Source organism: Scyliorhinus torazame, chromosome 14 (genome assembly GCF_047496885.1).
Source record: "Scyliorhinus torazame isolate Kashiwa2021f chromosome 14, sScyTor2.1, whole genome shotgun sequence".
NCBI lineage: Eukaryota > Metazoa > Chordata > Chondrichthyes > Carcharhiniformes > Scyliorhinidae > Scyliorhinus > Scyliorhinus torazame.
This window is the reverse complement of record NC_092720.1, coordinates 37740454-37765375: the sequence shown is the minus strand read 5'-3', so window position 1 is coordinate 37765375 and position 24922 is coordinate 37740454. Positions and strand designations below refer to the sequence as shown.

General features: G+C 52.0%; 1 protein-coding gene across 2 annotated transcripts in view; it reads left to right on the top strand.

Annotated features, from left to right (window-relative positions):
• LOC140389646 (transmembrane protein 255B) overlaps positions 1 to 24922 on the top strand; it is a 117057-nt gene that overhangs the window by 25134 nt on the left and 67001 nt on the right. Inside the window, exon 3 of one of the 2 annotated variants that reach the window (XM_072473965.1) lies at positions 2506 to 2568. The exons of the other annotated variant lie outside the window; for it this stretch is intronic. Coding sequence (XP_072330066.1) covers positions 2506 to 2568 — 63 coding nt within the window. The remainder of the gene's footprint in view (positions 1 to 2505; positions 2569 to 24922) is intronic. 2 annotated transcript variants of the gene reach the window in all.

Here is a 24922-nt window from a genome sequence, read left to right as displayed (position 1 = left end):
TCCCTCCCACCCGCCGCACCGGTCCACAGGAATGAAGCTCCGGTAGAGCCGCTCCAGGAGTCCACGCCTGTGCCTGCTCCGGGCCCAGCTCCACAGCCACCCGAAACGGCTGCAACACCAGTACTTCGGCGGTCGCAACGTACGATCCGGGTACCAGACCGACTGAATCTGTAAGCCCATCACCCCCGCCGGACTTCATTTTTTAAACAGGGGGTGAATGTGGTGAATGGAACTACTGTTAATTCACCAGTGCACTGTAATATTATGTTACTGCTGTATCGTGTTACGTTATGTGTTTAACCCTGTGGGCTCCACCTATGGGCCATTGTACGGCTTCACCCACAGGGGGATATGTCGGGGCACGTACGGGCTCGCCCATGGCTCCAGCCCTTACAGGAAGTGTAAAGGCAGCTGACCTGCGGGGCCGCATTCATTGTTGTACCGGTCACAGGCAGGCTCAGTTGTAAGCTGATTAAAACCACGGTTTACTTCTCAACGTGTCTCTCAGTGAATTGATGGTCGCATCAGAGGGTATAGGCCCTAAATGCCTAGCTATGAATAACGGTGGTGGTGGGGGAGGGGGGTTGCACCTGTATTTTGAGGAAGTGAGGTCCCCCCCCCCGCAATCAAGTGAAGAATCCTAATCCTAACACTCGCTTCTCAATCTGGGAATAAAACCTGACTTGAGGAGCTTGACCATTCGAGCCTATGTTACCAATCAACCTTTCAGTGGACTGAGTTTCTAGGTTACAGCAGTGTCACAAGACTAATACCAGTTGCCCTGGCACAAGACTATGGTCATCTTGGCCACAAAATAGGTTCAGTTGATGGCCTTTCATTCTGGACTCCTCACAACATGCTGCATCCAAGCTTATATAGTCCTATTGCTGAGGCAGTCTTCACCAAAGGGCAGTTGATGTTATAGTGGGACTGACTATTACATGGTGTGGATTATATATTTTTTTAAATGTATTTTATTACAAACATGAATCAAAGCAGGTTACAGCAAATAACCACCCCGGGAAACATACTTCCCTACAATCAACTGTACAGTCTGTACAGATTTCCCCCTTTTTCACCTCCCCCCCCCGCCCCCCTCCCTCCCCAACCCCAACTCCCTGCGGCGAACAGCTCCTCAAACACGGTCACAAACGTCCCCCACCATTTTTTGAAAACTCCCTGCTGAGGCCCTTAACTCATACTTTATCTTCTCCAACCGCAGGGAAGTCATACAGGTCACCCAACCATCCTGCTACGTCCGGTGGCGTTGCCGACCGCCACTCCAGCAAAATTTGCCGCCGTGCAATCAGCGAGGCGAAGGCCACGACATCATGCCTTCCTCTTCTCCTTGAGCTCCGGCTTCTCTGAAACCCCAAATATCACCACCAAAGGGTCAGGGTCCACTCCCTTCTCCACCATCCTGGCTAAGACCACGAACACTCCTGCCCAGAATCTTCCCAGTTTTTCGCAACCCCAAAACATGTGCACGTGATTTGCTGGCCCAGCCCACACCTCTAACACTCATCTGCTAGCCCCTGAAAGAACCCACTCATTCTAGCCCGAGTCATATGCACCTTGTCCACCACCTTAAACTGTATCAGGCTCATCCTTACACAAGAGGAGGTCCCGTTTACCCTTCGCAGTGCCTCACTCCACACTCCCCAATTGATCTCCCCTCCCAACTCCGCTTCCCATTTCTCCTTGATCTTCACCACCCGCTCGCCTCCCTGCTCCCCCGGCCACTTATATATATTCCCAATTCTTCCCTCCCCTTCCACAGCCGGAAGCAGCAGTCGCTCCAGCAGGGTGTATCCCGGCAACCTAGGGAACCCCCTCCAGACCTTTCGTGCAAAGTCCCTAACCTGTAGATATCTGAACTCACTCCCCCTCGGCAGCTCTACCCTCTCCCGTAGCTCCTCCAGACATGGTGTGGATTATAGTGAGTGCAGCCCTATGTGGAGGTTTCTCAGTTGTCACAAAAGAATGAAGAGAATAATTTAGGGAACAATATGTTGAAGGTTGATCGAACATGGAAGGTGGAGTGATTTGTGTTTCAAAGGGAATTTAAAGGCAGGAAGAGAATTAACATGAAAATGTAGTATTTTGAAGGTTGGGACATTCTGCTGAAAGGTGCAGGCGAGGAAACGAGGAAGAAATATTACTTTAGGATCAGAGGGGTGCACAGCTATACAGGGTAGAGGGAAAATCGCAGCCAAAAGTTAGGCAATTGTACTGATGAGTTGCTTTTTTCTGTATTTAATTTGTGACTTTGGCAAGAAATGCCACTGATTTCTCCTCGGTTCTCATTTTGAAGTATTTATTTTTCAAGTCCAACAACAGGATGAGGTAAATAGAACTCAAAACTCGACAACTTGCCCGAATGGCTGAATATGCTGTTGGGAACGTTATATTATCTAGCCTCCTATTACAATGTCTATTGCAATAGTAACTGTTAGAATCCATTAGGTCCATAACTTACTGAATCATGTTCCATTACCTCCATAGCTTGCCTTTGGATCATTTCTTGGATTGCTGGGTCTATCTCTGGATGTAAACCGGAAACAACTGGTGAGGTGTTTTAATAATCTGGTGATTAAAAAAATATTATGTAGATTCAGCAGGCCTGGCAGCATCTGTGGAGAGAGAATATTGAGACATATTATTGGCAGGAAATGCACTTTGGGACACACTGAGGTTGTGAAAGGCACTATATAAATGCAGGATATAAATTTCTCTGTATTCTTCGTAAAATGAACAATTAATTAATAATCTATTAAATAATAATCAAATATTATAGGTCTGGATTCTTCCGCCCGCCGCAAGATCGGCACTGGCGAGCTGCGGACAGTGGAAAAGTCCATTGACCTTGCGTGGGATTCTCCTGTCGCCGGACGGGCACGGCCAGACTTACTTTAATTAAGAATGGCAGTATCATTTGTTGCACTCCCCAATCTCAAATATATATGGATATATTTATGTGTATATAAATAATACATCTGTAATAGATATGTATGTATTAATATAAAACATATGTACATGTGGCTTTCCAAGTATTTGGACATTGCCTAATGTGTCATACTTTTAAGTCTGCTTGGTTGGAACTACATGTCTACACCATGAAACGTTAAGACTTTGTCAGAACCTCGTCTTTTTCACTTGACTGAACAGATTGTTGATGTTGCAGAAATTCTACTTTTAAACAAAGATGTTTTTATTCTCCATTTTCACATTTTCCTTCAAAGTTTACACCCCACCCACAGACTGTAACGGTAACAAATACAAAATCAATCCCCTTAACAATAACAACGATCCCATCCTCCCACCAACCCAAATAACGGCCCACCAGTCAATATATGCATCCAATAAAACAAACCCTCCCATGGTGGAAACAGAACACAAAGGAGAAAAAGAAAAAGGAGTCTGGGACCGACCATGGTCACCATTAACCCATAGAGTCCACCCCCCACCCCCCCCCCCCCCCCCCCACACTCAATACCATCCAACCTCTGAAAGACCATACATGATACCCAAGAGTTGTAAAAATCCCCCCCCCCCTCCAACTCCTCCCGTCCACTGCCTCTTGTAAAACTCCTCCCCTAACCTCGGTTCCTTCCCCCAATTTTCCACCCCGGCTAGACCACTCGGACCCTGTTCTGCCAGGCTCCGATGGCCGCAGCCCCTCCCCCCACCTCACTCCCGTTCACTGGCCGGCTTAAACCGGCCAGCTTGGAGGCCCCCACCGGGTCCCTTTCCCCCGAGGAAAGCCCAGAAATCCCCCTTTTAGCACACAAACCCCGCATATCCACCTACACTCCAAAGAGCCCTCATTTCAAGTGAAAGTCCCATAACTTCCCTTGTTCAAATATATACAACATTGGCTCCTTTAGCCCATGCACCCGCACGCAGTCAAACAAAAAAGAAGAAAATATAGTCATGAGGTTACATCGGCACATGGGCCATTTCTCAATTTGTCAGTCCTGCCACAGTCCTTCTGCCTTCGCAAACTCCTCCGCTGCTTCCGCCGTTCCAAAATAAAAGTCCTTGAGCTTGTAAGTCACCCTCAGCTTCGCTGGATATACAATGCCGCACTGCACCTTGCTAATGTACAGTGCCCTCTTCACCCGGTTGAAGGCAGCCCGCCTCCTCGCCAGCTCCACCCTAAAGTCCTGGTATACACGTATACCAGCTCCAGCCCACTGCACCACCCGCTTCTGCTTGGCCCAGCACAGGACCTTCTCCTTCACACTGTACCTACAGAAGCACAGAGTCCCTACCCTTGGCGGCTCACTCGCCTTTGGTACAGGCCACAACGACCGATGAGCCAGATCCAGTTCATATCATAAGAACATAAGAACTAGGAACAGGAGTAGGCATCTGGCCCCTCGAGCCTGCTCCGCCATTTAATGAGATCATGGCTGATCTTTGTGGACTCAGCTCCACTCTCCGGCCCGTACACTATATCCCCGAATCCCTTTATTCTTTAGAAAGGTATCTATCTTTTTCTTAAAAACGTTTAAAGAAGGAGCCTCAACTGCTTCACTGGGCAAGGAATTCCAGAAATTCACAACCCTTTGGGTGAAGAAGTTCCTCCTAAACTCGGTCCTAAATCTACTTCCCCTTATTTTGAGGCTATGCCCCCTAGTTCTGCTTTCCCCGACCAGTGGCAACAACCTGCCCGCATCTATCCTATCTATTCCCTTCATAATTTTATATGTTTCAATAAGATCCCCCCCGCATCCTTCTAAACTCCAATGAGTACAGTCCCAGTCTACTCAACCTCTCGTCATAATCTAATCCCCTCAACTCTGGGATCAACCTAGTGAATTTCCTCTGCACTCCCTCCAGTGCCAATATGTCCTTTCTCAGGTAAGGAGACCAAAACTGAACACAATGCTCCAGATGTGGCCTCACCAACACCTTATACAATTGCAGCATAACCTCCCTAGTCTTGAACTCCATCCCTCTAGCAATGAAAGACAAAACTCGATTAGCCTTCTTAATCACCTGTTGCACCTGCACACCAACTTTTTGTGACTTGTGCACCAGCACACGCAGGTCCCTCTGCACAGCAGCATGTTTTAACATCTTACCGTTTAAATAATAATCCATTCTGCTGTTATTCCTCCCAAAATGGATAGCCTCACACTTGGCAACATTGAATTCCATCTGCCAGACCCTAGCCCATTCACCTAACCTATCCAAATCCTTCTGCAGACTTCCGGTATCCTCTGCCCTTTTTGCTTTACCACTCACCTTAGTGTCGTCTGCAAACTTTGACACATTGCACTTGGTCCCTAACTCCAAATCATCTATGTAAATTGTGAACAACTGCGGGCCCAACACTGATCCTTGAGGGACCCCACTAGTTACAGGTTGCCAACCAGAGAAACATCCATTTATTCCCCACTCTCTGCTTTCTGTTAGTTAACCAATCCTCTACCCATGCTACCACTTTACCCTCAATGCCATGCATCTTTAGTTTATGCAGCAACCTTTTGTGTGGCACCTTGTCAAAAGCTTTCTGGAAATCCAGATATACCACATCCATTGGCTCCCCGTTATCTACTGCACTGGTAACGTCCTCAAAAAATTCTACCAAATTAGTCAGACACGACCTACCCTTTATGAACCCATGCTGCGTCAGCCCAATGGGACAATTTCCCTCCAGGTGCCCCGCTATTTCCTCCTTAATGATAGATTCCAGCATTTTCCATACAACCAAAGTTAAGCTTACCGTCCTATAATTTCCCGCTTTCTGCCGACCTCCTTTTTTAAACAGTGGTGTCACGTTTGCTACTTTCCAATCCTCCCTCTCCCCCAATATTTCGCCAGCATCGCGGCAAAATACTCAGTCGGCCTCGGTCCTTCAACTCCTTCGGGCAGCCCCACAATCCTCAAATTCTGTCACCTGGATCTGTTTTCCAGGTCTTCCATTTTTCCTCGCAGATCCTTGTTAATTTCCATCACTTTCCGCATTTCCTTACCCATCGAGGCAAGTTGATCACCGTGCTGCAATAACGTCTCCTCCACTTCCTTCAGCGCCTCCCCTTGCTCCCGCACCTCCGCCACTGCGCTCGCCACCGCCATCGTCACCGGGGAAATCGCCTCCTCCACCAGCGCACTCAAAACCTCCCTCATCTCCTTCCTCATTGTCTCCATGTATTTTGTAAACTGCCTTTCGAATTCCGCAGCCATCACCGTAGTTATTTCTTCAGCCGTAAGCAATGCGGCCTCTCCTGGTACAGTGTTCATACAACTGTCCAGAATATTTCACTCACAAAACACTAGGGTTCAGCCTCCAGCCTCCATTTTCCTTGATGACCCCGCGGTGACCTTTCCACTCCCCGACAGACCTTCAGCTGATTTTTTTACGCCCGTTTTTTTGCTCACCCTCGACATTTTCCTTTACTGCGCCTTCACTGTGCCTCCTCCGTGCCTTCTTCCTGCTTTTGCTGCCTCCGTGGACCCTGGGACCGGGCTTAAAGCCCCGAAAATGCCGTTCCCGAACGGGAGCCCTCCATTGTGCGGCTACCTCCCGCTCGCCGTCACCGGAAGTCGTTGCAGAAATACTATAATGGAGTGTCTTCACAGTCTTGACGGTAGACTGGTAGAGCAGATTCCCCACACACTGGACGATCCACTCGATATTAATGACCTTGACAACTATAAGGGGAAGATTAGGTTGATCTGCCACATTACATTCTGGTAGCAAAGACAAAAATGTACCCTAGTGTTTTGTGAATGAAATATTTGGACAATTGTATGAACAATGTACACACTCTAAGAGGACTAAAAAGGCAGCAGTGATATGATTATTATTATTAAGAACTGGAAGCATATCTGATATTGTTAACTACTGCTAGAGGAAGCTGATAAGGCCTTGGTTTAACAACTCCTTTGAAGGGTTGGCACCTTCACCATGCATCAATGTATTCTCAGCCTGGTTTGCATATTTAGTTCTTTGAAGTGGCACTTGAATGCTTTTTTTTGGCCTTAAGACGCAAAACTGCTACTCTTTGGGCCAAATGGATACCGGTGCCATTTTCCCACATGGCACAGTGGTTATCACTGCTGCCTCACAGCTCCAGGGACCCAGGTTCTCTGGTTTTCTCCGGGTGGATTTGCCGTGCCAAATTGGCCCTTAGTGTCCTAAAGATTAGGTGGGGATTACGGGGATAGGGTGGTGAAGTGGGCTTAGGTAGGGTGCTCTTTCCAAGGGCCGGTGCAGACTCGATTGGCCAAACGGCGTCCTTCTGCACTGTAAATTCTATGATTCTATGATGACTTCCTGTGCTTTCAGTGACCACTGGTGTTAAAGTCATGAAACATGTGTCTTTGTTGCCATTTTGTCAAGTTACAGCTAATTAGAAAAATGACATTAGAGAATTTGAAAAACAATGGGCGGGATTCTCCGTTGGCCGACGCCGAAATCGTGAAACACGATTGGGCAGAGAATAGGTTCCGATGCCAAAATCGTGGCTGGCACCGATTTGATGCAAAATTGCAATTCTCCGTCACCCGACAGCGGCGTCAATGCGGCCTGGAAGGCACGTACAGTAAACACTGTTTCCAGATCATTAGCGGGCCCAACGGCGCGGTTCACTTGTGCTTTTAAAAATCATGAAACCAGCGTCATGGCCGCTGAGGGAGAGAGAGAGGAGGTAGGACACAAAGGCTTGGCTGTGGGCTGCTGGGCTGTAAACTGGCCGGGTTGGCTGGATTTGGGGAGGGGGGGGGGGGGTGCCCATCTTGCTGCGCACCCCACTGACCACCCACCTTGCCCCCTGGTGCTGCAGAGTGACACTGGCCGTATGGGTGCCCACCCCACCCTCCGCCACCCCACTCCCAATCTGACCGCCAGTGGTCCACAATAGCCTCTACGGGAGCGTGGGGCGGGGGCTGCGGAGCGTACCCCTGGCAAGGGCAATGCCAGCCGAAGGTACCTCTGGCATCAGGGACAGGGGCCAGGGCCAGAGGTCCCCATGGCGATGGGCAATGATGGGGCCAGGGGTGCAGAGATGGGGGGGGTGAACATGCGGGGGCAGAGCCCGCAGTGCCAATCGGGGTCACCATGTAGATAGGTGGACCTGGTTGGACATGAGGGCATGCTGACATGTCGGCCATTCACCCCCTGCAGATAATGGATGTTGGAATTCAACCAGCAATGGTGGTCTTCCTGCTAGTCGGCACAGCCCTAGGGGATTCCCTGCGGTTGTACAAGCTGTCGCTGCTCGAGAAGGAGGAAGAAGCTGCAGCAGCGGAGCTTGCAGCAGTGGAGCGTGCAGCAGCGGAGCGTGCAGCAGCGGAGCGTGCAGCAGTGGAGCGTGCAGCAGCGGAGCGTGCAGCAGTGGAGCGTGCAGCAGCGGAGCGTGCAGCAGCGGAGCGTGCAGCAGCGGAGCGTGCAGCAGTGGAGCGTGCAGCAGTGGAGTGTGCAGCAGTGGAGTGTGCAGCAGTGGAGTGTGCAGCAGTGGAGTGTGCAGCAGTGGAGTGTGCAGCAGTGGAGTGTGCAGCAGTGGAGTGTGCAGCAGTGGAGTGTGCAGCAGTGGAGTGTGCAGCAGTGGAGTGTGCAGCAGCAGAGCGTGCAGCAGCGGAGCGTGCAGCAGCGGAGCGTGCAGCAGCGGAGTGTGCAGCAGTGGAGCGTGCAACAGTGGAGCGTGCAGCAGTGGAGCGTGCAGCAGTGGAGTGTGCAACAGCGGAGTGTGGAGCGTGCAGCAGTGGAGTGTGCAGCAGCGGAGTGTGGAGTGTGCAGCAGTGGAGCGTGCAGCAGCGGAGCGTGCAGCAGCGGAGCGTGCAGCAGCGGAGCGTGCAGCAGCGGAGCGTGCAGCAGTGGAGTGTGCAACAGCGGAGCGTGGAGCGTGCAGCAGTGGAGTGTGCAGCAGCGGAGTGTGGAGTGTGCAGCAGTGGAGCGTGCAGCAGCGGAGCGTGCAGCAGCGGAGCGTGCAGCAGCGGAGCGTGCAGCAGTGGAGCGTGCAGCAGCGGAGCGTGCAGCAGCGGAGCGTGCAGCAGTGGAGCGTGGAGCGTGCAACAGAGGAGCATGCAGCAGTGGAGCGTGCAGCAGCGGAGCGTGCAACAGCGGAGCGTGCAACAGCGGAGCGTGCAGCAGCGGAGCGTGCAGCAGTGGAGCGTGGAGCGTGCAACAGAGGAGCATGCAGCAGTGGAGCGTGCAGCAGCGGAGCGTGCAGCAGCGGAGCGTGCAACAGCGGAGCGTGGAGCATGTAGCAGAGGAGCGTGCAGCAGAGGAGCGTGCAGCAGTGGAGTGTGCAGCAGCGGAGCGTGGAGCGTGCAGCAGTGGAGTGTGCAGCAGCGGAGTGTGGAGTGTGCAGCAGTGGAGCGTGCAGCAGCGGAGCGTGGAGAGTGCAGCAGAGGAGCATGCAGCAGCGGAGAGTGCAGCAGCGGAGCGTGCAGCAGCGGAGCGTGCAGCAGCGGAGAGTGCAGCAGCGGAGCGTGCAGCAGCGGAGCATGCAACAGCGGAGAGTGCAGCAGCGGAGCATGCAGCAGCGGAGCGTGCAGCAGCGGAGAGTGCAGCAGCGGAGCGTGCAGCAGCGGAGAGTGCAGCAGCGGAGCATGCAGCAGCGGAGCGTGCAGCAGCGGAGCGTTGAGCTTCCAGCAGAGGAAGCTCCACTGCATCCATTTCAATGTGGACCGAGCCTACCAGGGTGCGCGGGCACCAGGGTTCGTCGCCATCAAAGGGATGAATCAGGTCCAGGGGCAGGCCGACGGGATGCATGTCTCCCTACGAGCACCTGCAGATGACAGGCCGCTCTACACCAACCAAAAGAGCTCCACTCAATGAACGTGCAGCTGATATATGACCATCAGCTGCACATCATTCACCTCTGTGCCCGATATCCGGGCAGTGTGCACGACGATTCCTGACATTATTGACCCCCCCCCCCCCACCGGCTGGAGTTTGGATCCTGGGTGTCAGGGGTTATCCACTGCGGTCTGCGCTGGTGACACCAATCCGGAGGTCATAGACCCATGCGGAAACCTGCTACAACAACGCCCATCCAGCAACATGGAGCATGATCGAGCCTCTTGACAGTGCGGTTCAGGTGCCTGGACCACTCTGGAGGGGCCCGCCAGTATGATGCCCGTATTGTGGCGGCCTGCTGAGTCCTCCACAACATCGTGCAGCAAAGGGGTGATGTGCTGGAGGATGAGGAGGAATGCCGGTCCTCATCCGACGAGGAAGGGCTGAGGAAGGGTTGGCAGGACATGGGGCCCAGCCAGGCATGGAAGGCCGGACGACGTGTGTGCCAGGGCCAACGCGCTCGGGATGCTCTGATCGCCTCCAGTTTCACCGACTTGTAGGGGGGGGGGGGATCTGGCCAGGGACACTCCTCCCAATGCCACCACCACAGACACCACCAATGCGGTGTTGACCTGGGTGGCACGGATGGTTGGCACCACCTCCTGCTGCTGCACGCGGTTGGACAACCATCTGCACATTCTGGATGCTCGCTGACCACCCTTCATGTAGTCCCTGGCTCTGACGATCAATGGGACTGTCCTTTCCAGAAGCCCGAAATCCGTCTGGACAGCTAGTTCCCGGGGCTGGCCTGCCCTCTGACCGTCTGCCCCCTCGGGAGTTCCTACTTCCACCTGCTGTACTGGGTCAGCTGTGAGGTGCATACCTGATAGTGTCCCAGGAGCCTGTTCCCTAAAGTGCCCAACCGAGGTGAGTGTCTCTGGGATGGTGGAGGGTGTTGGAGACAGCTGTGATGGAAAACCTGTGTCATCCTCAGCATCCTCAGACTCGAGCTCCGGGGTGACCTGAGTCTCGGGCGGAGGGCTGCCATCCGAGCTGCTCTCATCGCTGCTCGGCTCACTGGGGGGGGGCTCCAGCTGTGACACTGGCTGGGGACGGGGGATGCCAGACGTCGCCGCCCCATCACCAGCAGGTCCTACAAGACACAAGACAAGACGCATGATTTGACCGCGAACCAGGAGGGTGGTGGGTGTGATGTAGGGTGGTGTGGGGTTGAGGGTGGTGTGGGGGGTAGGGTGGGGTGAGGGGTGCGAGTGGTGCTGGTGGGGGTTGACACACGTGTCACAGGGAACCGCAACTAAGCGGGGTCTCATCTCCTCACCCGCGGCCGAACTCCACCTCAGCGACCTCCCTTTCCTCCGGCCCACTGACCACGTCCAGGGCCCTGTGCTCTGCCAAAGTGAGGCGCCGCAGGTCCGGCAGTCCCCCACCTCTCTCCCGCTCCCGGTGGTTGTGCACGGCCTTCTCCTCGTGAGTTGGGGGGTGGGGGAGAAAACTACAGCATTAGAGAACCTGACGCATGCCGCGCAGGGGGTGGGTGACTGGTGGCTTCAGTGGCCGGCATGTGTTGCAGGGTGTGGGTTCGGCTGCCCCTTGTGCTGTGGTGGGAGGGGGGTGGTTACCGGTGGGGGGGACGGGGGTTGGCTGCCCTGAGGAAGTCATGTTTTTATACGGCACTGCTGTCCGGTCTGGGTGACGTTGCCAACAGCGCTAACCTCCTCTGCCACCTGCGCCCAGTTACGGCGAACAGTGGCGGCTGAGAGCCTCCTTCCCGGGCCGGGGTACATCCTCTACCCCGCCCAGGAGGGTCTCTAGCTCGGCATTTGGGAACATTGGTGCCACTCTCCTCACTGCCATCGTGTTGGCTGGGATGGTGTGTGGGGGGAGTGAAGTGTGTATGTGCGGCTGCAGCTTGTCAGCCTCCTGAGTGTTAATCGCGAAAATGGCAAATCCGGCACCGTTTCTCATTAGAATCGATGTGTTCAACGTGGCGCTGGTGCGAGTCCCTTAACAGTAGCGGAATCGGTCCAGTCGTAGCGCCAGTTTTGCTGTTGTGGAACTCCACGAGTCGGCATCATCACTTAGTCTCAGAAATGGAGAACGCCGCCCTATATTATTCTCAAGCAATCACTTTGTACTGTCAAGACAGAGATCAACTTCTAATTTGCATAGAACATGGAATTTCTAAAGCCCTTGTGACCTTTTTTAAAAACACCTCTGAAAGAAGCTCGTCTTTTTTGAAAACACAGTGGGCAATTCATTTTGTGCTTTATGGAAGAACACAAAGCAGAGGAACACAAGGAACTTTAAATTGCATCATTGGGTGAATTTGTGAAGTCTACATGATAAGAATGATTCACAAATCTGACTCGTGTCCCTCCATAGACAAAGGCATACTTTTCCCAGATACTATTTCACACGACAGTCTGCAGTGCCTGTTTAAATACAATGTCAAATGGCTTTGACAAAGAGTCATCTAGGCTCGAAACGTTAGCTCCCTTCTCTCCCCACATATGTCATCAGACCTGCTGAGATTGTCCAGCATTTTCTGCTTTTGTTTCAGATTCCAGCATCCGCAATAATTTGCTTTTAGCTAAATGGCTTAGTGCCTCACGAAGACCATCAGTTTCCACCTCCATAACATAGAACATACAGTGCAGAAGGAGGCCATTCGGCCCATCGAGTCTGCACCGACCCACTTAAGCCCTCACTTACACCCTAGCCCCGTAATCCAATAACCCCATCTAACCTTTTTGAACACTAAGGGCAATTTAGCATGGCCAATCCAGCTAACCATCTTTGGACTGTGGGAGGAAACCGGGGCACCCGGAGGAAACCCACGCAGATACAGGGAGAACGTGCAGGCTCCGCACAGACAGTGACCCAGCGGGGAATCGAACCTGGGACCCTGGCGCTGTGAAGCCACAGTGCTAGCCACTGGTGCTACAGTGCTGCCCCTTGGTTTTTTTTTTAAATAATATTTTATTGAAAATTTTTGGTCAACCAACACAGTACATTGTGCATCCTTTACACAACATTGTAACAATACAGATAATAATGACCTTTTTAAATTTAAACAAAAACAACAACAAATAAATAAATATTAAATAACAAAAAATAAAAACTAGCCCTAATTGGCAACTGCCTTGTCTCAGGCCACACCCCCCCCCCCATCCCCCCCCACCCCCCCCCCCCCCCCCAAAGTCCTGGGCCGCTGCTGCTGCCTTCTTTGTTCTCCCCTATCTATCTTTCCGCAAGATATTCGACGAACTGTTGCCACCGCCTAGTAAACCCTTGAGCCGACCCCCTTAGGACGAACTTAATCCGCTCTAACTTTATGAACCCCGCCATATCATTTATCCAGGTCTCCACCCCCGGGGGCTTGGCTTCTTTCCACATTAGCAATATTCTGCGCCGGGCTACTAGGGACGCAAAGGCCAAAACATCGGCCTCTTTCGCCTCCTGCACTCCCGGCTCTTGTGCAACCCCAAATATAGCCAACCCCCAGCTTGGTTCGACCCGGACTCCTACTACTTTCGAAAGCACCTTTGTCACCCCCATCCAAAACCCCTGTAGTGCCGGGCATGACCAAAACATATGGGTATGATTCGCTGGGCTTCTCGAGCACCTCGCAAACCTATCCTCCACCCCAAAAAATTTACTGAGCTGTGTTCCAGTCATATGTGCCCTGTGTAATACCTTAAACTGAATCAGGCTTAGCCTGGCGCACGAGGACGACGAGTTTACCCTGTTTAGGGCATCTGCCCACATCCCCTCCTCAATCTCCTCCCCTAGCTCTTCTTCCCATTTCCCTTTTAGTTCGTCCATCATAGTCTCCCCTTCGTCTCTCATTTCCCGAAATATATCCGACACCTTACCGCCCCCCACCCATTTCTTTGAGATGACTCTGTCCTGCACCTCTTGTGTCGGGAGCTGCGGGAATTCCCTCACCTGTTGCCTCGCAAAAGCCCTCAATTGCATGTACCTGAATGCATTCCCTTGGGGCAACCCATATTTCTCGGTCAGCGCTCCCAGACTCGCAAACTTCCCATCCACAAATAGATCTTTCAATTGCGTTATACCTGCTCTTTGCCACATTCCATATCCCCCATCCATTCCCCCCGGGGCAAACCTATGGTTGTTTCTTATCGGGGACCCCCCCAGTGCTCCGGTCTTTCCCCTATGTCGTCTCCACTGTCCCCAAATCTTCAGTGTAGCTACCACCACCGGACTCGTGGTATAGTTCCTTGGTGAGAACGGCAATGGGGCTGTCACCATAGCCTGCAGGCTGGTCCCCCTACAGGACGCCCTCTCTAATCTCTTCCACGCCGCTCCTTCCTCCTCTCCCATCCACTTACTCACCATTGAAATATTAGCGGCCCAATAATACTCACTTAGGCTCGGTAGTGCCAGCCCCCCCCTATCCCTGCTACGCTGTAAGAATCCCTTCCTCACTCTCGGAGTCTTCCCGGCCCAAACAAAACCCATGATACTCTTTTCTATCCTTTTGAAAAAAGCCTTCGTGATCACCACCGGGAGACACTGAAACACAAAGAGGAATCTCGGGAGGACCACCATCTTAACCGCCTGCACCCTCCCTGCCATTGACAATGCTACCATATCCCATCTCTTGAAATCTTCCTCCATCTGTTCCACCAACCGCGTCAAATTTAGCCTGTGCAATGTGCCCCAATTCTTAGCTATCTGGATCCCCAGGTAACGAAAGTCTCTTGTTACCTTCCTCAACGGTAGGTCTTCTATTTCTCTACTCTGCTCCCCTGGATGAACCACAAACAGCTCACTCTTCCCCATGTTCAATTTATACCCTGAAAAATCCCCAAACTCCCCAAGTATCCGCATTATTTCTGGCATCCCCTCCGCTGGATCCGCCACATATAGTAGCAGATCATCCGCATATAAAGATACCCGGTGTTCTTCTCCTCCCCTAAGTATTCCCCTCCATCCCTTGGAACCTCTCAGCGCTATCGCCAGGGGCTCAATCGCCAGTGCAAACAGTAATGGGGACAGAGGACATCCCTGCCTTGTCCCTCTATGGAGCCGAAAATATGCCGATCCCCGTCCATTCGTGACCACACTCGCCACTGGGGCCCTATACAACAGCTGCACCCATCTAACATACCCCTCTCCGAACCCAAATCTCCTCAACACCTCCCACAGATAATCCCACTCCACTCTATCAAATGCTTTCTCGGCATCCATCGCCACTACTATCTCCGTTTCACCCTCTGGTGGGGCCATCATCATTACCCCTAACAACCTCCGTATGTTCGTGTTCAGCTGTCTCCCCTTCACAAACCCAGTTTGGTCCTCATGAACCACCCCCGGGACACATTCCTCTATTCTCATTGCCATTACCTTGGCCAAGACCTTGGCATCTACATTGAGGAGGGAGATTGGTCTGTAGGACCCGCATTGTAGCGGATCCTTTTCCTTCTTTAAAAGAAGCGATATCGTTGCTTCTGACATAGTCGGGGGCAGTTGTCCCCTTTCCTTTGCCTCGTTAAAGGTCCTCGTCAGTAGCGGGGCGAGCAAGTCCAAATATTTTCTGTAAAATTCAACTGGGAATCCGTCCGGTCCCGGGGCCTTTCCCGTCTTCATGTTCCTAATTCCTTTCACCACTTCTTCTACCGTGATCTGTGCTCCCAATCCCATCCTTTCCTGCTCTTCCACCTTGGGAATTTCCAGCCGATCCAAAAACTCCATCATTCTCTCCCTCCCATCCGGGGGTTGAGCTTCATACAATTTTTTATAAAATGTCTTAAACACTTCATTCACTCTCTCCGCTCCCCGCTCCGTCTCTCCATCTTCGTCTCTCACCCCCCCTATTTCCCTCGCTGCTCCCCTTTTCCTCAATTGGTGTGCCAGCAATCTGCTCGCCTTCTCTCCATATTCATACTGTACACCCTGCGCCTTCCTCCATTGTGCCTCTGCAGTGCCTGTGGTCAGCAAGTCAAATTCCACATGCAGCCTTTGCCTTTCCCTATACAGTCCCTCCTCCGGTGCTTCCGCATACTGTCTGTCCACCCTCAAAAGTTCTTGCAACAACCGCTCCCGTTCCTTACTCTCCTGCTTCCCTTTATGTGTCCTTATTGATATCAGCTCCCCCCTAACCACCGCCTTCAACGCCTCCCAGACCACTCCCACCTGAACCTCCCCATTGTCATTGAGTTCCAAGTACTTTTCAATGCATCCCCTCACCCTTAAGCACACCCCCTCATCCGCCATTAGTCCCATGTCCATTCTCCAGGGTGGACGCCCTCTTGTTTCCTCCCCTATCTCCAAGTCTACCCAGTGTGGGGCATGATCCGAAATGGCTATAGCCGTATATTCCGTTCCCCTCACCCTCGGGATCAATGCCCTACCCAACACAAAAAAGTCTATGCGTGAATAGACTTTATGGACATAGGAGAAAAACGAGAACTCCTTACTCCTAGGTCTACTGAATCTCCACGGGTCCACCCCTCCCATCTGCTCCATAAAATCCTTAAGCACCTTGGCTGTTGCCGGCCTCCTACCAGTCCTGGACTTCGACCTATCCAGCCTTGGTTCCAACACCGTGTTAAAGTCTCCCCCCATTATCAGCTTTCCGGTCTCTAGGTCTGGGATGCGTCCTAGCATTCGCCTCATAAAATTGGCATCGTCCCAATTCGGGGCATACACGTTTACCAACACCACCATCTCTCCCTGTAATTTGCCACTCACCATCACGTATCTGCCCCCGTTATCCGCCACTATAGTCTTTGCCTCGAACATTACCCGCTTCCCCACTAATATAGCCACCCCCCTGTTTTTCGCATCCAGCCCCGAATGGAACACCTGCCCTACCCATCCTTTGCGCAACCTAACCTGATCTATCAGTTTCAGGTGCGTTTCCTGTAACATGACCACATCTGCTTTAAGTTTCTTAAGGTGTGCGAGTACTCGTGCCCTCTTTATCGGCCCGTTAAGCCCCCTCACGTTCCATGTGATCAGCCGAGTTGGGGGGCTTCCCACCCCGCCCCTTGCCGGTTAGCCATCATCTTTTTCCAGCTTCTCGCCCAGTTCCCACGCAGCTGTATTTCTCCCAGACGGTGCCCCCCCGCCCATCCTTTCCCGTACCCACTCCCCCCTTTCCCCAGCAGCAGCAACCCAGTAATTCCCCCCTCCCCCCCCCCCCCCCCCCCCCCGCTAGACCCCCCGCTAGCGTAATTACTCCCCCCATGTTGCTCCCAGAAGTCAGCAAACTCTGGCTGACCTCGGCTTCCCCCCGTGATCACGGCTCGCCCCGTGCGGCGCCCCCTCCTTCCTGCTTCTCTATTCCCGCCATAATTACCATAGCGCGGGAACCAAGCCCGCGCCTCTCCCTCGGCCCCGCCTCCCATGGCCAACGCCCCATCTCCTCTCCCTCCCCACCTCCCCCCATCACCACCTGTGGGAGAAAGAAAAGTTACCATACCGCAGGATTAATCATACAATCCCTCTTCGCCCCCCCCCACTCGTCCCACCACTTTGTCCAAACGTTCATTTTCGTAGTCCAATCATTCCAATTTTTCTTCTACAATAAAAGTCCACGCTTCATCCGCCGTCTCAAAGTAGTGGTGCCTCGCTTGATATGTGACCCACAGTCTTGCCGGTTGCAGCATTCCAAACTTTATCTTTTTTTTGTGAAGTACCGCTTTGGCCCGATTAAAGCTCGCCCTCCTTCTCGCCACCTCCGCACTCCAATCTTGATAGACGCGGATCACCGCGTTCTCCCATTTACTACACCGAGTTTTCTTCGCCCATCTAAGGACCATTTCTCTATCCTTAAAACGGAGAAATCTCACCACTATGGCTCTGGGAGCTTCTCCTGCTCTCGATCCTCGCACCATAACTCGGTATGCTCCCTCCACCTCCAACGGACCCGTCGGGGCCTCCACTCCCATTAACGAGTGCAGCATCGTGCTCACATATGCCCCGACGTCCGCCCCCTCCACACCTTCAGGAAGGCCAAGAATCCTCAAGTTGTTCCTCCTTGCGTTATTTTCCAGTGCCTCCAACCTCTCCACAGATCGTTTCTGGTGTGCCTCCTGTATCTCCGACTTCACCACCAGGCCCTGTATATCGTTTTCATTCTCTGCTGCTTTCGCCTTCACGACCCGAAGCTCCTGCTCCTGGGTCTTTTGTTCCTCTTTCAGCCCTTCAATCGCCTGTAATATCGGGGCCAACAACTCTTTCTTCATTTCCTTTTTTATCTCCTCCACGCAGCGTTTCAAAAACTCTTGTTGTTCAGGGCCCCATGTGAAACTGCCACCTTCCGACGCCATCTTGGTTTCTGCTTGCCTTCCTTGCCGCTGCTCCAAAGGATCCGCTGCAATCCGGCCACTATCCTCTCCTTTTTCCATCCGTGTCCAGGGGGAACACCCTTCTGGTTTACCGCACGGTGTTTTCAGCCGTTAAAATTGCCGTTGGGGCTCCTATCAAGAGCCCAAAAGTCCGTTTCACAGGGAGCTGCCGAAACGTGCGACTCAGCTGGTCATCGCCGCACCCGGAAGTCTCAGTGCTGCCCCTTGTTGATAACATCATTTGACTCTACCTAACTTAGCTCACCTGCTGCTGAAACCCTTGTTAATGTCTTTATTGCTTCAATTAACTATTCCTCTGTCCTAAATGGTCTTCAATTACCTACTCTTCGGAGACTTGAGAGCGTCAACTCACACCAGGTCTCATGTAGCCCATCGTGCTATCTTACAGTAGGTCCTGATTAAGCTCGGCCTTGATTTTAAAATTTTCATCCTTTAAAACCCACCCCTCCCACCCGGCCTTGCCTGTTTCTCCTGTATCCTCCTTTGGGATACCTGTACTCCTCTAATTGTGGCCTCTTGCCACCTCCAATTTTAATTGCTCCACCATTGGTGGCCACGTCTTCAGATACCTGGGTCTTAAGCTCTGGAATTCCCTCCTTACACCTCTGTGCCTGTCTACCTCTCTCTTGTCCTGAAAGACATGCCTCTTTGACCAAACGTTTTGTCGTTGGTCTCGATATATAGACAGATATTTTATTTTTTTCCTCATAGAATTCACAGTGCAGAAGGAGGCCATTCAGCCCATCGAGTCTGCACCGGCTCTTGGAAGGAGCGCCCTACCCAAGGTCAACACCTCCACCCTATCCCCATAACCCAGTAACCCCACCCAACACTAAGAGCAATTTTGGACACTAAGGGCAATTTAGCATGGCCAATCCACCTAACCTGCACATCTTTGGACTGTGGGAGGAAACCGGAGCACCCGGAGGAAACCCACGCACACACGGGGAGGATGTGCAGACTCCGCACAGACAGTGACCCAAGCCGGAATCGAACCTGGGACCCTGGAGCTGTGAAGCAATTGTGCTATCCACAATGCTACCGTGCTGCCCAAATATGGAAAGAGCTAAGCAAACACACAGCCAACAGATGAGATGTAAGCTCTGCAGTTCTGCCACATCCAACCATGAATGGTAGTGGACAATTAAACAACTGACCGGAAGAGGAGACTCCACAAATATCGCCATCGTTAATGGTGGGGTGGCCAGCACATCAGTGCAAAAGGCTAGGCTGAAACATTTGCAAACATCTTCAGCCAGAAGTGCCAAGTGGATGAAGCATCTTGGCCTACTCTGGAGGTGCCAAACATCACAGGTGCCAGGCTTCAGCCAATTTGATTCACTCCACGAGATAGCAAGAAACAGCTGCAGACACTGGATACTGCAAAGGCTATAGGTGCTGATAGCATTCTGGCAATAGGACTTGTGCTCTAGAACCTGCCAATCCATAGCCAAGCTCTACCAGTACAGCTTCAATCTACCCAGCAATGTGGAACATTGCCCAGGTATGTCCTGGAGACAAAAATAAGGGCAAATCCAACCCAGATGATTACAACTCCACCAGTCTACACTCAATAACTAGAGTGATTTATGGGCGGCACAGTAGCACAGTGGTTAGCACAGTTGCTTCACAGCTGCAGGGTCCCAGGTTCGATTCTCGGCTTGGGTTACTGTCTCGGAGTCTGAACGTTCTCCCCCTGTCTGCGTGGGTATCCTCCGGGTGCTCCGGTTTCCTCCCACAGTCCAAAGGTGTGCAGGTTAGGTGGATTGGCCATGCTAAATTGCCCTTAGTGTCCAAAAAGGTTGGGTTGGGTTGCGGGGATAGGGTGGAGGTATGGGCTTGGGTGGGGTGTTCTTTCCAAGGTCCGGTGCAGACTCAATGGGCCGAATGGCCTCCTTCTGCACTGTAAATTCTATGATTCTATGAAGGAACATTTCATCAACAGTACTATCAAACAGCACTTATTCAGCGGTAGCATACTCAGTTTGGGTTTGGCCAGGGCCACTGAGCTCTTGACCTCATTACAGCCTTGGTTTAAACATGAACAACAGAGCTGAACTCCAGAGGTAGATAATAGCATAGCGGTTAGCACTATGGCTTCACAGCGCCAGGGTCCCAGGTTCGATTCCCGGCTTGTGTCACTGTCTGTGCAGAGTCTGCACGTTCTCCCTGTGTCTGAATGGGTTTGCTCCAGTTTCCTCCCACATATCCCGAAAGATGTGCTGTTAGGTAATTTGGATATTCTGAATTCTTCTTCTGTGTTCCCGAAGAGGCGCCAGAATGTGGTGACGAGGAGCTTTTCACAGTAACTTCATTGCAGTGTTGATGTAAGCCTACTTGTGACAATAAAGATTATTATTATTGGAGTGAATATCCTTAACATCATGGCGTCATTTGACTAAGTAAGGCATCAATGAACCCTAGCAAAACTGTAATCAATGGGAATCAGGGGGAAAACTCTCCACCGGTTAGAATCACACCTAATACAAAGAAAGATAGTTGTGGTTGTTGGAGGTCAATCAAGAAGCTCAACACCATCCAGGACAAAGCAATCTAGTTGATTGACACCCCATCCACCACCTTAAACATTCACTTCCTCCAGTACTGACGCACAATATCAGCAATGTGTACCATCTACAAGATGCACTGCAGAAACTCACCAAGACTCCTTCAGCACCACCTTCCAAACGCGTGATCTCCCACCTAGAAGGACAAGAACAGCAAATACCTGAGAACACCACCACCTGGAAGTTCCCCTCCAGGTCACTCACCATCCTGACTTATATCACCGTTCTTCACTGTTGCTGGGTCAAAATCATGGAACTCCCTCCCAAACAGCACTGTTAGTATTCCGACAACACAAGGACCTCAGTGATTCAAGAAGGCAGCTCACCACTACCACCATCTCGAGGGCAATTTGATGCCCACATCCCTTGAATGAATTTAAAAATATGTTCAACGTCAAACTTGCCAGATAATACTTCTGTGAGCTACCTTGGGAATGTTTTACCAGGCTAACGGCAAAATAAAATCCAAAGTGCTGTTGTTGTTGTAATAACAGGGACTGAATTCAACTTCAAGGAGAGTTTTGTCCTTAATTCAGTTCTAACCTTGTAAATGGGAAATCATGAAGAGAAGCTGTTCTTACTAAGCACTTATCATGGGGAACAGTGTCGTTCATAATCACAGAAATAGGAGCAGGGGTCGGCCCCTTGAACAGGCTTCCCCTTTCAATAAGATCATAGCTGACCTGATTGTGGCCTAAGTCCGCCTTCCTGCCTGTACCCCCGACTCCATTGTCGATCAAAATTCTGTCTAACTCCGCCTTGAATATATTCAAAGACCCAGCCTGCACTGGGGAAGAGAACTTCAAAGATCAACAACCCCCTGAGAGAGGAAATTCTTCCCAATCTCTGCTTAACTAGGAGATCTCTTGGGCTAGATTCTCGGCAGCCTTGCGCCAAAATCGCGTTCGCCGTGAGGGCGGAGAATGGCCGTTTACGAGGAAATCGGGACCGGCGCCGCTGGAGCGATTCGGTAATCGCTCGCGCGCTAGGGGGCCATTGACGGAGGCGCCCCCCCCCCCGTGATTCTCCGTGGAAAACTTGCCGAGTTCCCGACGGCGTGGTTCTGACCACCTATTAGCCGTCGGGAACCTCGGGTGGTGGCTGCGGACTCAGCCCGCGGCCGCTCTGGTGGGGGGGGGGGGCGGGGCGATTGATCACTGTGGGTGGCCTCATGGACGGCCAGGGGAGCGATCAGGCGGCACGGATCCGCGGGCGCGCGCGATCTTGGGGGGGGGGGGGGCCTACATTATCGATGTAGGTCCGCGGTCAGAGTCCGCCATTACGCACAGCGCACCCGCTGCAGGCCGCTGCCGTGTGCATGCGCGGACTCCCGACCGGACGTGCAGGGGCCCGTATCCGCAGCCAGAGTTGCAAGAAGCACTCCGGGGCCCTGCTAGCCCCCTGCAGGTAGGAGAATCACTCAGGACTTTCTGAAGGAAAGTCAAGAGTGAAACACCAGCATTTTTACGCTGGCGTGGGGACATAGCCCCATTTTTGGACAATCCATTTTTAAACTATGGCTGCAGTTCCAGATTGCCCCATAAGGGGAAAACATCCTCTCAGCATTTACCCTGTCAAGCCCCCTCAGAATTCAATATGTTTCAACGAGATCACCTCTCATTTTTCTAAACCCCAATGAGTATCGGGTGAACCTGCTCAAACATTCCTCATAAGACAACCCCTTCCGAATCAGCCTGATGAACCTTCTCTGAACTGTTTGAAGTGAAAGTATCGTATTTTGCGGTGTATGTCGCTGTGGTGGAGAAATTGAATTGGTTAGATTTCCGATTTTTCTGAATTCCCTTCACATATAAACTGTAGTGATGTATAAAACAAGACCAGACTAGACCAGGAAAACAGGTTCAATTCAAATCTTTTATTTGTGGTTTTATCAGTGAAAAAGTAAAATCGTGCTGCTTGTTGTGTCAACACATAGGGCAGGATTCTAGGAAACACGATTGGGCGGAGAAACGAGGCTGGCGCCAGGCGCCCGACGGAATGCCACCATCTGGTGCCTCAACGGCGGCGTGATTGCATTCCATGCCGCACGGACACTAAACGGCGCTGGCATACCATTAACGGGTCTGTCCCGCTGTTCCCCGGGGCTCTCAGCATGCTCCACCTCTGCCAATTTCAACTTGTGATTTTAAGAACTGGGGAACAGGCGCAGTGGCTGCTGAGGGAGGGAGCAGAGGTAGGAGCTATTCCCAGAGGTTGACCGTGGGCTGCCGGTTCTGCCGGTCCCATGGTTGGCCTGGCCTAGCTCAAGGGGGAGAGAAGAAGACCCCGGGAGGTGGGGGGGGGCGTTGAAGGGGAAGGTCATCCGACCGGATCACGGAAACTACCGTCGTATGAAGGATACTCAAAGCCCCCCTCATCCTCAATGAAGCTCCAACATCAACGGAAACAGCCATAGAGGCAGACACAAAACAGCAGAAAAGATTGATATGACCCAAGTCAAATATAACCCAGTCCTCATCAGTATTATATTCAGTCTGTTTGCCCCTAAAAAGAAAAATGGCACAGATGTTCTGAATCCAGTTTAAAGGGAAAGTATAACTCCTGCCTGTCGTGTTGGGTGTTCCGCTATACAGACGAACCAACACGGTTGTAGATGGTACAACTCTGTTTTATTACTCTTGATAACAACATCTGTAAACTTATGACTGTGGTTCGTAATCTACCCGTTAACCTGTGGACCTAGCCCTAACACTATCTTAGAAAGACACTCAGCACATGGTGTATGTCTGAGTGGCACGCTGTGAGCTCTGTGCCTTGAGCTGTCTCCTGCTGGAATCAGCGGGAACTGTGGTGCGTGTGCTCTCACTGGTGATTGGCTGTGATGTTGCGTGTGTGTTGATTGGTCTGTTGATCTGTCCATCAGTGTGTATGTGTGTTTGCACCATGATATGTTTATCTGAATACCATGACATCCCCTTTTTACAAGAATATGTGCCTATGTGGTAATAAATATTGGTGTGTACTGAGTGCAGCTGAATATGTGTGTGCAATATCTACAACATGTACATGAGGCTAAACTATATACATAGGAAGGTGTCAGGTGCAACATAGCAACGAGGTTGTACCATAAACAAAACAAGTGCAATCATCAAACATCGAAAACGAACTCCTGAAACGACAAAAAGAGAAACACATTAGCATTGTGGCATAACACTTTAGTGAGTCCAATGTGCAAACAGGCTCATAAGTCCAGCCTAGCAGGTGGGCGACGAATTTGGGTTGACCGTTAGGGTGGCACACCATTCATCAGCCAGATTAACGCTGTTCACTGGCATCGGCCGGTGGGTCCTACTTGGGGACACCCGATTCCTGTCAATGACCGCAACGCGGAAGGCTTCCCGGTCATCGGTATCACCGGTCTGTACATTCTCAGGATATGACTCGGTGTATGGAGGCTGAATGGCCCGCACCTCCCTGCGAGGTTGGCGGAATTGGGGAGCGTTGGCAGGTTGAGCTGCTCGACAGCGGGCAGCGTAGTGTCCCATCTTGCCACAGTGGAGGCATTGTCGATTCTTTGCTGGACATTGCCGCTTTAAATGTGAAGATCCACAGTTGCCGCACGTCGTGATGTCATGGCGTTCGTTGCGCCATCGCGCATGCGCAGTTCGGTCCTGCGTAGAGCGCGCCTGCGCGTCACGTCCCTCTACGTCGACGTCACTTTTGGCGCGTACAAGCGCGGGAGGCCGCGGAAAGCGCGCAAAATGGCCGCCCTCATCCGGGCCGCGGGCCGGGAGGAACTCGATCGACTGGACCCGCTTGGCCTCGTAGGACCCCTGCCGTGCCGATTCGGCCGACTGGAATTGGGAGTACCGGCTGGTCGCATTTTCATGGAGAACGCAGGTTTCGATGGCGGTGGCTAGGGTGAGGCTCTTGATTTTGAGGAGCAGTTGTCGTAGGGTGCCTGAGGTGACCCCAAAAACTATCTGGTCCCGAATCATGGAATCGGAGGTGGCCTCATAGCTGCAGGACTGCGTGAGGATACGGAGGTGTGTCTGGAAAGATTGAAAAGACTCATCCTTACCCTGCAGGCGCTGCTGGAAGAGGTACCTCTCGAAGCTCTCGTTCACCTCGACGCTGAAGTGTTGCTCAAGTTTTAGAAGGACCGTCTTGTACTTTGTCTTGTCCTCACCTTCCGCGAACACCAGGGAGTTGTAGATGTGGATGGCGTGTTGCCCTGCCGTGGAGAAGAGGAGGGCGATTTTTCTGGTGTCCGATGC